Source organism: Podarcis muralis, chromosome 4 (assembly GCF_964188315.1).
Source record: "Podarcis muralis chromosome 4, rPodMur119.hap1.1, whole genome shotgun sequence".
Taxonomy (NCBI): domain Eukaryota; kingdom Metazoa; phylum Chordata; class Lepidosauria; order Squamata; family Lacertidae; genus Podarcis; species Podarcis muralis.
The window spans coordinates 25,955,524-25,968,987 of record NC_135658.1 but is presented as its reverse complement, the minus strand read 5'-3'; the positions used below and the strand labels follow the sequence as shown (position 1 = coordinate 25,968,987).

Genomic DNA, 13,464 nt, shown 5'->3' with positions numbered 1-13,464 from the left:
CTTCCAGATGTTGCTGGACTACAACTCTTCTCACCTGGTTGTGGCTGATAGGAGCTAGAGTCCAACAATACCTGGAAGGTACCATGATTTCATATATGTATATCGTTTTTATTCTATCCATGTTTAATTGCATTTTAATGATTAGTTCTTCTATGTTTTTAGCAGTTCTTGTTTTTATCTGTAAGCCGCCTTGAGTCCCCTCAGGGGGATGATGATGATGATGATATTATTATTATTATTATTATTATTATTATTATTATTATTATTATTATGGCAGCATCCTGTGAATTCTTGCACTTGACATAAAAAATAAAAGTTTTCTAGATTAAAATGAGGGTTGCTAACAAGACTTCCTGGAGAAAAAAATGGGTTTGGGAAATATACAAATAACTGCAGAGCCATACCTTTACAAGTACTGTAATCAGAAGCAGTGGTGAGTGTTAACTATTTGAACTGGCGACCAGTGGTGGCACTGTGCAAAGGAATGACGCAGGGGCTCCCTCTTCCACCAGACCTATTTGCAATCTTTTTGAAACCTCTAGTCCTGCCTTTGCCAACCTGTGCCCTCCAGTTGTTTTGGGCTATAGATCTTATCAGCCCCAGCCAGCATACCTTACAGACGATCAGATCAGTTGCATGGCATTAACTTTCTGTAGACTGTCTGTCACAGCACTTCCTGTTAGTCCCTCAACTGATGAATGTTTACTTAATTATGTATTATGTTTCTATCCAGCCTTTTCTCCAAGGAGCTGAGGGTGGCATACATGGTTCTCCCGCCTATCCATTCTACCCCCACAACAACACAGTTAGTAAGTTAGGTAAGTTAGGCTGAGAGACGGTGACTGGCCCAAGGTCACCCTGTGCACTTCATTGCTAATCAGGGTTTTGAACTCTGGTCTCCCAGGTCCTAGCCCAACAATCTAACCACTACACCACAATGGCTCCTGGAAGGGAAGGTGATAAGGAAATGACTCAAGAAAAGGAAGCTTTATACATGGGAGATCTGGCTGCAACCTATGACATTCAGCTTCCCCTTAAGGGATTGCCTTGCTCCTTGTATCTTTTGTTATTTCTGAAAATTTGCTTTGAAAATGGGTTAGTGGGTTTCCCCTACTTGGTAACCTTGTTCTACATTTCTGTGCTAATCCAAATTGATTTCTCAAAGATTAAACTGCTTGAGGGAGGGAGACTTGGGAGCCGTACTTAAACATGCAATGACAAAAACAGCATAGCTTAATCCATACGGATGGGCAAAGGATATTCAGCAAGACACATTCAGCTATTACTGTGGCATCCCAGGGTGTTCAGCTGCTATTTCGGTTCCAGCGTGCTGGGAGATGCAGCAAGGAAAATCTCCCTTGCAGGCAGCCCAGAAAACCTGACAGGTGGACTCCTTGCAAGGCTGGAAACAGCCGGAGAGCCTTATTATACCATCGTCAGAGGGATAGAGTAGGACAGGTGAGCAAAGAAGGCAAAGAGTAAGGAGAGGATGATGAGAGAGTTGGTGCCTTCTGTGAACTACAGGCTTGCCTGTGTATAAATAAGATGCATAATAAAATAGTAACCTGCAGCTGTCTTAAACAGGGCAGCAGAACCCCAGGCCTGGGAGCCAAATGTGGCCCTCCAAGCCCATCTATCTGGCCCTTGGACTCTGCCGAGGCTACAACTTGTCCTGCACTCTCCTCTGTTTTGGAAGCACTGGTGGATTGAGTGGACAAGACCAATAGTGGGTCCCATGGTTGGCTGTTTCTGCACATGCTGTAGAGGGAAGTGAGGCATGGATGAGGCTCGTCAACCTGGGAAGGTAGCCCATTTAGAGCACATGGCTTCCTCGAAAGAATCCTTGGAACTGTAGTTTGAGGGTGCTGGGAATTGTAGCTCCTCAAGGGGTAAAACAGTAGTTCCAAGGATTATTTAAGGGAAGACATGTGCATTAATAATATAATATGGATATAATTTGAAAGCCACTGAAAAATCTTTAGCATTTATTCAGAGCTTTGGGATATTTAAATATTACATGCAGTATTTTGTAATCCTCTCTGCAACTTGGATATTGTTAATTAGTATTATTATCCCTATGCTATAGATTAAGAGGACTGAAGCTGAGAGGGTGGTGGCTTGACAAAGGGCACTTAGTGAGATCATTATTAAAGTTATTTTTTTAAAATATTCTGTGCTATTCAGCCAAAAAGGCCCACGTGACAGAGGTGAGATTAGAACCAAATAATTTCTTTTTCCTTACTAAGTCTCATAGCCACATCCCTAATGAAAGTAGATGTGTTGGTTTAAAAAGAATAATGGAAATCAGATTAATGGTCCACAATACAATGCATGTTTAAAAGTCATTGTCTGACTAGGTTAACTACTTGGGCAAAATGCATGTTGTTATCAGTATAATTATATTCTAACACGTTATCTAAGGAATGATTGTAAGTTTTCCACGAATGATATGTGAGGGGGTCAATGCCTGGAGTGAGTGTCAGTTATATATTCTCATGTACATTTTTACCAACTGTGAATAATGCTGTGTAGCACTGAACAGAACTAATCACATGGCACTACTAATATTTCTGCAGAGAGAGAGTTTCTCATTCTCACTATATTAACACAGATTTATTTGTGCAAGTGCCCAAGGTCCAGGATTAAAGGTCACAAGTAAGGAGGGAAGGGAAAGAAATTCCATCCGGTTCACATTCAAAGGTGAACCTACCTCATTCACAGAACAGTTCTTGAACTGAAATGCAGCCACCCTTTGAAATTCACAGTTCTCTGAGTTTTGCAATGCTATTCTCCAACTGAGTAGTGTACAAACCTGAATGAAGTGTGTGTAAGACCCTGTATGTCGTAGTGGTTACAGTCCTGGAGTAGAACCTGGGAGACCATGGTCCAAATCATCATACAACTAAGAAACCCACTGGGTGACCTTGGGCCAGTCACTATCTTTCAGTCTAACCTACCTCACAGGATAGTTGTGAGGATAAAATGAAGAGGGGGTGAAAATGTGTACATTTCCCTGAGCTCCTTGGACAAAAGGTGGAGTATGGATGTAAACAAACTAACATGCTTATTTTAATGAAAATAACATTAAAATGCATTATATTAGAGGAAATCTAAAATGTGTATATTATATATATATTAGAGGAATTCACTTTGCTAAAATGTGTATATTAGGCAAAATTGCAAGTAAACATTAGGAGAAATTCACTGGATTCTCATGAGGACTTTTTTTTTTTAATCACAAACTGAAGTGAAAATGTAGAGAACTCAAGACTGGGAAAATGAGAAACATAAGAGAAACCCAAATTGACAGGTGCCCTTCCCTACCTTCAAGAGCCAGATCCCATGAGAAAAAAGGTCACCGCTCAGTAGACTTCGGTAGCGCTGAGCAGCCGCTCAGATTTTGAGACAAGGCCCATAGAGGAGTCTAGCTCCCCACAGAGCATGTGTAAATGTACAATGCATGTCATGGCTCTGTGTCAACACTGAGAGGAGAGACAAAGGAGCGATTCTCAAAGGAGGTCTGTTTTCCCCTGCTTTAATAAATGCACCAGTTTGATTTCTGTACTCGGATCTCTCCTCCCTTCCCCCATGCAAACTGTTTGGCTAACCTGTTAGTCTCCACTCAGACTGGTAAAACCAGCTAATCTGATTAGTTCACACACACACACACACACACACACACACACACACACGGAGAAAGGCTGCTGGGGAATAGTGGGGCCTACACAGCACTCTGAGGCTCCTGCTTCGATCAATAGGTTAAGGGGCTGCCGAATGCGTGAGTGCAGTGTGGCACGAGTGCACAGCCAGCCTTCTCTCGAGCAGGGGAGACAAGTGTTGCTGTCTTTTTTCCCTGACCTGGGCCTCGGGACCACATGAGTATGAGCCGTCATGTTTCGCGTCACATTCAATGTGGTGACAGAGAAAGTTACCTTCACCTTGGCAGCCTGCCCCTCCATCGCGTGGAAGGTAAGCTCCAAAAAGGTAGGCAGAGAGCAGAAGGGCTTGTAAGAAAAGGTCGCTTTTTCAGCATTGGTATTTACAGCTAGGCTGAAGTGGATCACAGCGGAAGGTTGCCCGTTCAAGAATAATGTTCTGGTTTGCAGGAAAGGATTGTATACACTTTGTTTTGGGAAATTGTCTGAGTGGTCTGTTTTTTTCTTTGTGGAGGATGGGACTTATTCATGTGGTTTAAACAAAGCAACAGGCCACAACTATCTCCCTTGAAATGGAAGATGAAAAGAGCCCTCCAATTTGCAAAAGCCAGAAATGTGAAAAAAAAGTGACCTAACACTGTCTGCTTACTTTTGAAGCCCGTTTTTCCAAGCTCCTAACGTCAGATGCCCCATATGGGCGGGTTTCCGTCTTAGGAAACGATAGTACAAATCAGAAAAGGGGGTCTTTTCACTGTGCAAAGCAGAATGGAGGCTGTGCTTTTGGACTGCCATTTCAAAAGGTTAATAAGAGAGGAGCTGTCTGGAATACATGGGTAATATCGTCCGGCTTTGCTACATTGCAAAGGAAAGGATTTGAAATAACTGTCTTGGTTGCATTTCATTTTTTAAATTGCTTTGTTTCCTTCCAGTACTCTATAATATTGCTTTCTACTAGAAAGTAGAATTTCTGCTACCTAAAAACTGTGGTTGAAAACTTGTTTCAAGAATAACATAATGCATGCCTGACAAATAATATTTTGGCATAACCCACAGCATATATGTGCATCATGTCATACACTGTATGCAATTAACATGAAATACATTGTAAGTAGGAGTGTTAAGTGAAGCCAATTTTCTTTTGTAGATTGAGTCAGCCAGCTCTTGGTAATACAGTGGAAAGGGGAATATTTTGGGTTTTAGCGTCAGGTAAAGACGTACCCATTTGTTTGCCGTTTCTTGGTTACTCGTGTGTGCTGTAGGTCCCCCCCCCCTGTAATTATAATAGTGTTTTGCATTGATATTGAGTTTGTTTTGTTTTTACCAGCTCTTTTTGATGCACTGGAACAGTTCTTAGTGTTTTTAATTGCATGTACCCCCTCTGGGATCATATGATGAAGTGCAAGCTAAACGTACTCTCATTAAATAAATGAATATTAGTACATCTATGGCTATAAATGTTTTAAAATATATGACTGAGCACACTAAATAACTTTTAACCTACTTTATGCAGGAGACCAGTCAGCAACAATCTCTTTGAGCTCAAACACTACTACACAACTACCCTCCACCCCACTTTTATTCCAACTGGGAGAGATTCCTGGTGAATTTGTGTTCTCTGTCACTTTTATTCTGGGAGAACATACTGCTGAGAGCAATGACTGTCTATTCTTGTTTGTACACAGCTTAGTACATGCAGTGGGTCATAGTTGTGGCTTTTAGTTGCAGGCATCAGTGCTGATGTTAAATATGGATGTGGTTTGTTTAGGCAACAAGAATGCGCAAGTTAAACCAAATATGGAATAGTGCCTTAGGCTGCAATCCTAACCCCACTTCATTGGGTGTAAGCCTAATTGAATTCAGTAGAAATTGCTTTTGACTAGTCATGTTTAGGATTGCGCCGTTACCTATTTCAGTGTTCTGGTCACTTTGCGATTGATTGTGGAACCTGCTGTCAGTTTTGATCGAGAGTGTGCATGTGTCAATATCTAACTCGAGAGAATAGAAATTTCAACAAGAAGAGCTGTAAATTAATAGAAGTGCTTGGATTCCCCCGCCTCCACCATACTGTGCCATTCTGTCAGCTATAACCTAGCAATCATGATGCAGCAGATTCCATGCAATGTGCTAGGAAGCAGTGAAAAAAATTATGGCCACGTGATCATACATTTCTCAAACATTGCAGCAAAACAGACAAGCTTTACACCTTTCTCTTTGTATTCTAAACGAAAATAGTTAAGTAAACCAAACATGTGTCCTCTGGAAGTCCCACTGTGGTCACTGGGCATTACTCCCTAGTAAGTGGGCCTACAATTGTTCGCAAATAACACAGTCTGAGTTCAGAAAGAAAATAAATCCTGGTTACATATTACTGAAGAACCTGAACAAAAACTGAATATAATTTGAGGGAGAAAGGAGCAAGGAGTCTTTCTTACACCAGGCCTTGTATATAACAAGGAAGCATTCAACCAAACATGCAGAGGAAAACTTCAGAACTATACAGCCAATCAGGGCACAGTGCCACATTGGCAAGCATCATGCCACTCTGCATGGTTTGCTGAGCAACACCTCCACCTGCCCCCCCCCCAGCTAGTTGACTGTAAGTGTAACTAACAGAAATAACCCTGAAGTCACACCCACAGTGATATCTGCAGTTGCACTTCCAACAATAATAGCAGCCTGATTGACTTTTCTGTTCATTTCTTTCACATTTAAAACAAAAACACCTTCTATTCCATTCCTGCCATAGGATCTTCTGTGGCATCAAGGGGAGGGGAGAGGGAAAACATTCTGTTGAGCAGGGAGAAATCTTTGCACCGATGGAACATTCTCCTTGGCACGATCTTGGGAAAAACCCAGAATGTGCCACGGCGACACACACTGTGCCAGAACTGTCCTGATAGGCTGTCAGTGTAGCAGTGGTGTCTTTCTCTCTCCCCAGCATATTGAAGTCTTAGGATCGCTCAGCCTGCTATGCTGCCACTCATCTAGTAATTAGAGCTCCACCACAAGAGCTTTGGGGAAGAAGTCCCAAGGCCTCGCTCAATAGAATTAGCAGGAGCACCCCACCCGCCAGAAGATGTGAAGCAACTGAAGGTTGGGGCAGGACTGGCAGTGGCGGAGGAAGGGAGGTGCGGTCCACCCCAGGTGTCACTGAGGTGACAAAATGAGTTTTTTTAAAAAATTGGGCTCACAAAACTTTTTAGGAGTGACGTGGTGACTTAGGGGCCTGCAGGTTCTGCGCTGCCTGAAACGGCAGTGTGGGACTTTCGTCTGCCTACAGCCTCTCTCTCAGCCGCCCTACAGCTGAGGGGGAGGCAGCGGAGAGGCTCTAAGTGTTGGGGAGGCTCGTCCCGCCCCCATGGGCGTGAATAGCCCTGCCCCCATGGGTGGCTCATCCCGCTCCTGACTGCAGGACACACCCCCGCACCAGGCACCCAAGTGACTAGCTGCACCGCTGAGGACAGGTGACCACTAAGTCTAGAGTTCTAGTCCTGGACTTCTGGCTCCACCTGTATTTCAAAGTTAAACACAAGTGCAAAAAGCATGGTAAATGATGAGTAAATTAAACAGGCAGCAGTTTGAGCAGCTGCAAGTGGCACTCATAGTGTCTTGGGCTGTGTACACAACCCTGTTTACTCTGCATCCTAGTGCTCTCAGTTTGGGAATTGGTGGACACGTGATATTAGCCACGATCCACACCTATCCTGTCATTTCTTATGAAACACTGTGCTTTCATGCATTTCTCCCCAAACCAGCTTTGATCCAAATTGAGAAAAAGAACAACCTAGCTGTGTTGTAAGCCGACAATGTGCTCATAGCCTTGGTGTTGATGGCCTTGAACACTGGCTGCTTTTGAGGCTGCCTATATACGTTATCTTACTTGATGACGGTTCTCCTGGCATAAATCCTCAAATGCCTTGCCAAAATAACATCACTCTTCGTTCCTGTGAAATAGACAAAGCAGATCCTCTGCCTGATAGGCAATTGGAGCGTAATACGAATTTGTTGCCAGCTTTTAAATATATGCAGTGCCTGGTGTCAAAGCAGTCTCTCTCTCTGTGTGTTTGACAGTTAGAACCGTTAGGAATGAGAAGTTACGCCTTTTAAAGCCTATTGTTTAAGACTGATGCAGCAGCAGGTTGTAATAAAAGGTGGAAAGGCTTGCATCCTGTCCTGGAAACAAAAGCATTAGCTATGAAAGGAAAAGAGAACAAGGGAACAACTTATTCCTTACCAAACTCTCTCGAGCCGTTTCTGCCCCTTAACTGTTTTAATGCCCATCCCTTAATGCTGAACATAATAGAGTTGTGTAGATTTGGCAGATCCCAAAGGCTGCAGTCCTAACCTTGCTTACGTGGGAGTAAGCCCCATTGAAGAAGACTCACTTGTGAATAGACATGGTTAGGATGGTGCTGTACTTTTATAAGAATAGCTATTATCTTTATAGTACTATATACAGAGCTCTGCTCTGCTCCTAAAAGCTCCTCTTATTGCTTCTCTCTAAGGCATACTTTGTGCAGTCATTGGAAATGCTTAAATGTAAATGCAGCTCTTAAACAAATGAACAAAAACAGGGGGTGACCAGCCTGTCTGAAGCATTAGGGAGAGTTGCCATCTCACATAGGCTTTTAAATCTACATTTGAAGCATAAAATGGGCCTGTCGTCTGCTCCGGTCCTTGTTGTGATGTGCACTTACAGGCCTGGTCTCAAACACAGGTGTTGTGATGCTGGCTCATAGGCAGCTTTAGAGTCAGCTGGAGTGGGAGACATGAAACTGTGGTACTGAAACCTAATGGTGATCAGCTGGCATTGGAATTACAGTCTAGACAGATAAGAGCCCGATAGGCAAGGCCAAGCTGACGGTTGACCAATGAAGCCCAAGCCTGACCTGGACACTTTTAAAGCTCAGGATTATTTGCAGGGTAGCAGTGTGCTTTAATTGACAGCCCTTCAGATACCCAGAAACTGCTATTATGTCTCCCCTTACTCTTCCCCAGCTTAAGCATACCCAGTCCTTTCCATTGTTCTGCTTTGGACTCCACACATAAAAGAAAGGTAAAGGGACCCCTGACCGTTAGGTCCAGTCACGAACGACTCTGGGGTTGTGGCGCTCATCTCGCTTTATTGGCTGAGGGAGCCGGCGTACAGCTTCCAGGTCATGTGGCCAGCATGACTGAGCCTCTTCTGGCGAACCAGAGCAGCACACAGAAACGCCGTTTACCTTCCCGCTGAAGCAGTACCTATTTATCTACTTGCACTTTGACGTGCTTTCGAACTGCTAGGTTGGTAGGAGCTGGGACTGAGCAACAGGAGCTTACCCCGTCGCGGGGATTCGAACTGCCGACCTTCTGATCGGCAAGCCCTAGGCTCTGTGGTTTAACCCACAGCGCCACCCGCGTCCCTCAATACCCAATACACATACCCAATCCTGGCAAGCCTTTTCCAGAAAAACTCGAGTTTGGTAATGTCCTTCTTAAAATCTGTACATAGTACAGATGTAGCTGGGAGAAGGGGAATCGTAGCTTGGTTGGACAGGAAAAAACTGAAGCAGAAGTACCTTGCAGTTTGCTAGTAGGCACATCTGCCATGCAAGCTGCAGAAGCCTGGAGAAAGCTGCATGTGTCACATCAGCAGCAGGACTTCACTTTTCAGCAAAGTCAGAGCTGAACTTTCATCACCCAGTCAATGGCAAATAGCTTTCATCTGCTGTAATTTGCTGCGTGTCGTGAATGAGTATGGTGTAAAACAAAGTTCACTCTTCTATCCAATACTGCCTGTGGCTTCCAGGGTTTTTCCTTTTAATATATTTTTTTTGCCTTACTTTTTATTGATATGAAAGTGAAGATTTTTGTCCTTTTTTACTTGAACAGGCATTTCCTAGTTAGACGTTAATCTGAATGGGCCTATGGTGGGTCACACAAAAGCCATTCATCAATGTCCTTTAAAAGGGAACAAGCTGTAAACAGAATAATGTGCTTTTCAAATCAAGACCAAAGAGACCATTGGAGTAAAACATCCCATTCTTTCAATGTCGTGGAAAATGTTACACAAAAACTAATTACATTCCAAAACATAACCATGCTAATAAGAATAATGCAGAAATCTTTGTGGTGTCCTTTTTATTGTTTTATAAGGACAATGGATATTGTATAACACAGCAAGTGATGTTGACAACCTTGAAACTGATACAAGGTCACATTGAGTTTGAGATCCTTTCTCTTGTGCATGAATACCTCCATATAAAGCCTTAAGCAACGTTACTTGTGCCGCCATCTTTTTATGACCAGTATTCAATACTTCATGCACAACTAGAAACTATGCTTCCCTATACATACATCACTTATAAGCAAAAATCCAAAGGAAATATAACTATTTCATTGTACTTACTGTACTCAATTCATAACTATGAGAGATACATGTGAAACGGCCTCGTTCTTTCTCACAACCTAAACCCAAGATCTGTAAACTACGTTCCAGATAAAACACTGACAGTATGTAGAAAAAACAGCAATTCATTTTTGGGAGGGCAGTAGGAAGAATTCATTGCAGATCCGATTCACTACCATCTAATAAGTGGTAAGGGATGTTGGCAACGTTTTGAGGGAGTTTCCTTCACTTGTTGTTTAGTCGTGTCCGACTCTTCGTGACTCCATGGACCAGAGTATGCCAGGCACTCCTGTCTTCCACTGCCTCCCGCAGTTTGGTCAAACTCATGCTGGTAGCTTTGAAAACACTGTCCAACCATCTCGTCCTCTGTCGTCCCCTTCTCCTTGTGCCCTCCATCTTTCCCAACATCAGGGTCTTTTCCAGGGAGTCTTCTCTTCTCATGAGGTGGCCAAAGTATTGGAGCCTCAGCTTCACGATCTGTCCTTCCAGTGAGCACTCAGGGCTGGTTTCCTTCACTACATATTTTTATTTTCTTAAATTTATATCCGACCTTTCTTCCATCAATGGAACCCAGAGCTGCAAGATCACAGACATACCGTCCATCCGGACCCTCACCAGCGTGAATTTCTTCTCCCACCATAACTGTGGTTAAGGGATATGTTGGCAGATCCCAGTGAACAAGCCAGGTTCCTTGCTTATCCAGTATCCATCCATATTAGTCAGGATTCTTAACCAGAGTTTGAAGCAGGTCACAAATGCTCATTAAGTGAAGGACCTGGTTGGCCTTCGCCGTGATTAAAGCATCCATGAAGACTGCACAAGCTCTAAGAGAATAAATAGTGCCTGAATTTAAAACTTCTTCGCACTGTGCGCACAAAAGCTCATGACATAACGAAGTGGTAAGAAGCCACAACTGTTGCAAGATCTGTGGACTATGCTGCAGACACTTTGCTCTTTTGGAATGCATTCCACTTTGCAGAATTGTGGTGGAAGCTCCACCTTGTGGCAGAGTCCCTGTCTTTTCTGCCAGCCTTGTACCCTACTCAGGAAATTTCTGTTTCTCCAAGCTATCTAACATGTCATGGCCCCTGTGAGACTTATGTGGGCATAATATGGTGACTGTGGGCATGTGTGTTTTCTCTTGTCATTTTAGTCGCTTGAGCGTGAGAGACAAATAAATTTGGGAAGCCCAGTTTAAAATGTTGTGCTTGTGTATTGCACCATGACTGTGCATGGCACTTTACACTGTGGAGTCACTAAAGGAAAAAAGGAGTTCCCATCCCCTGACAGTTTAGTATCTAACTGAGGGAAGATAGAGGCAGCGCTCACAAGGTAGTCATTTGCAAGTCATTTGCACACACCTCGGCTTAATTTCAGTTGCAGTTGAGGACTAATACAGCCACCTCAGACCCTACAACTGGCTGGTGAGGCCTTGTTGGTGCCGCCGCCACTGGGAGCTCTCTGGTTGATAGCAGGGCCTTTTCAGTGGTGGCTCTCCATTTGTGAAAGACCCTCTCTAGTGTGCTTGTCTGTCTCCATCATAATTAACTCTCAGGAGGAATTTGAAAACATTCCTGTTTTTTACCCAGGCATTTGGAGTACAACTCCAGGATCACAGGATGGAATAATACTTTTTACTGCAATCAATGCCTTTTAAAATGCATTAAACTGTAACTGCTCTTGGTTGTTCTTAACTTTCATTGTTTTTGGAATATTTTAACTATTCTAGAATGTTTTCATTTTAAAATTGTGAGCTTCGGAAAGCACAGCAAGAATAATAATAATAATAATAATAATAATAATAATAATAATAATAATGTTGTGGGGAATGAGTTCTGAGAATTGTGGACAGCAAGAGAGAAATGATGGAGTCCTAGGAAAATAGAAAGCTGCCTTATACTGAATCAGACCATTGATCAATGTGGTTTTCTAGGGTATCAGGCTGGAGTCTTTTCCAACCCTACCTGGAGATGCCAGAGACCAAACATGGATGTTTTTTGCACACCCTTTAGCACTGTACTATGACCCATAACAAAGCGTTGAGGCAAATCAGAATACCTTTGTGAGTTTAGGGTGATACAAAGAGCAAAGGCCAGGACCAGGTATGTCAACAAGGCTGTAGACAAAAGGTTTATTCTGGAACTGCTAAGAAGCCACTGTGGGGGATGCAACAGCTTCCTAGGTTGTATGTATCAGCATGCATACCTATGAAGTTCAGAGCAGCATCTGCTGGGTTCTCAGGAAGCCTTCTGTCCAAATACACCCTTGTAGGAACTCCTAAAACATTTTGCTTAGTGCTCTTGAAATACTTTTCAATGCTCTTTCTTCTTTCTGTAACATTTGCCATTCTCCTGCTACTGGCTGAAACGGCTTTGTTTGATGCCTGCAATAATTTTGGTATCTATTATATGACATGAATTGAAGGGATCGTTGGTTTAAATTTCAGAAGTAAGCACAAGTAACTTCAAAAGTAATTGGTTTTCATAGAGGAGGGAATTATTGGCTAACTCCAATAGAAGCTTCTGAGAAGGTCAGTTTTGCATGGCAGAGTTCTGTAAATTGTTACAGATGCATTGTTGCACTTTGAAATTCTGGAACAAATAGCTTGCTTTGAAAAATGTGGGGGAAACAGAGAACAGAACAAATTAAATTACTCACAGCACAGAAGACACCAGGAAGAATGGCAGATGGTGTCAAATTAACTTCTTAGGGACCAATTCAGAGATGAATGTTAACAGAAAACCAGAATGGCTACATGGATTAGTGGTGACTGGGCAACAATATAACCCAAAAATGTTTGCCATGATAGCTGAGGTCTCATGGATCACAGTGGACGAATTAGGAACATAGGAAGCTGCTTTATACCAAGTCAGACCATTGGCCCATCTAGTTCAGTATTGCCTACACTGATTGGCAGCTGCTCTCCAGGGTTTCAGGTTGAGGATACCTGGAGATGCTGAGGATTGAACCAGGGACTTTCTGCATACAAGGGAGATGCTCTACCACTAAGTACGGACCTTTCTGCACTAAAAACAAACCAGTTTAAAAGTGGTTGCTCTTGGCATGTGATCCTAAGAATGCTATAGTGTTTGTTACTAGGGTAATTACTAGGGTAACCAATGGGTCTTAAACCCTCAGTGAGTTAGGGACTTCCCCTGCATGTGAAGATAGTCTCTGGACGATAGAGCGGGCAAGACCAATAGTGGGTCCAACAGCCAATAAGACAGTGTCTACACTTGCTGTAGAGGGAAGTGAGGGGCAGATGGGGCTCGCTCACCTGGAAAGGTAGCCATCTAGGAGAAGGAAACTCTGACCCTAAACCTCTGCTGGCTTTGCAAGATATCTTCCAGAGAAGAAAAGGCTAAGGGGTAAACCCTGCACAAATCTGGAGCCCCTAAGACAATTGGATGGCACCTTGTA

At 43.1% G+C, this 13,464-nt stretch overlaps 1 protein-coding gene across 6 annotated transcripts in view; it reads left to right on the top strand.

Annotated features, from left to right (window-relative positions):
• The window catches only part of SPATA13 (spermatogenesis associated 13), a 161,031-nt gene that overhangs the window by 15,346 nt on the left and 132,221 nt on the right, over window positions 1–13,464 (top strand). For 2 of the 6 annotated variants that reach the window (XM_077927084.1, XM_077927077.1), the window contains exon 1: window positions 3,774–3,984. The exons of 2 other annotated variants lie outside the window; for them this stretch is intronic. In XM_077927084.1, coding sequence (XP_077783210.1) covers window positions 3,892–3,984 — 93 coding nt within the window. In that variant the 5' untranslated portion in view covers window positions 3,774–3,891. Of the gene's footprint in view, window positions 1–3,770; window positions 3,985–13,464 lie in introns of those variants that run through there. 2 more of the 6 variants (XR_013392535.1, XM_028726351.2) reach the window with 2 other exon arrangements.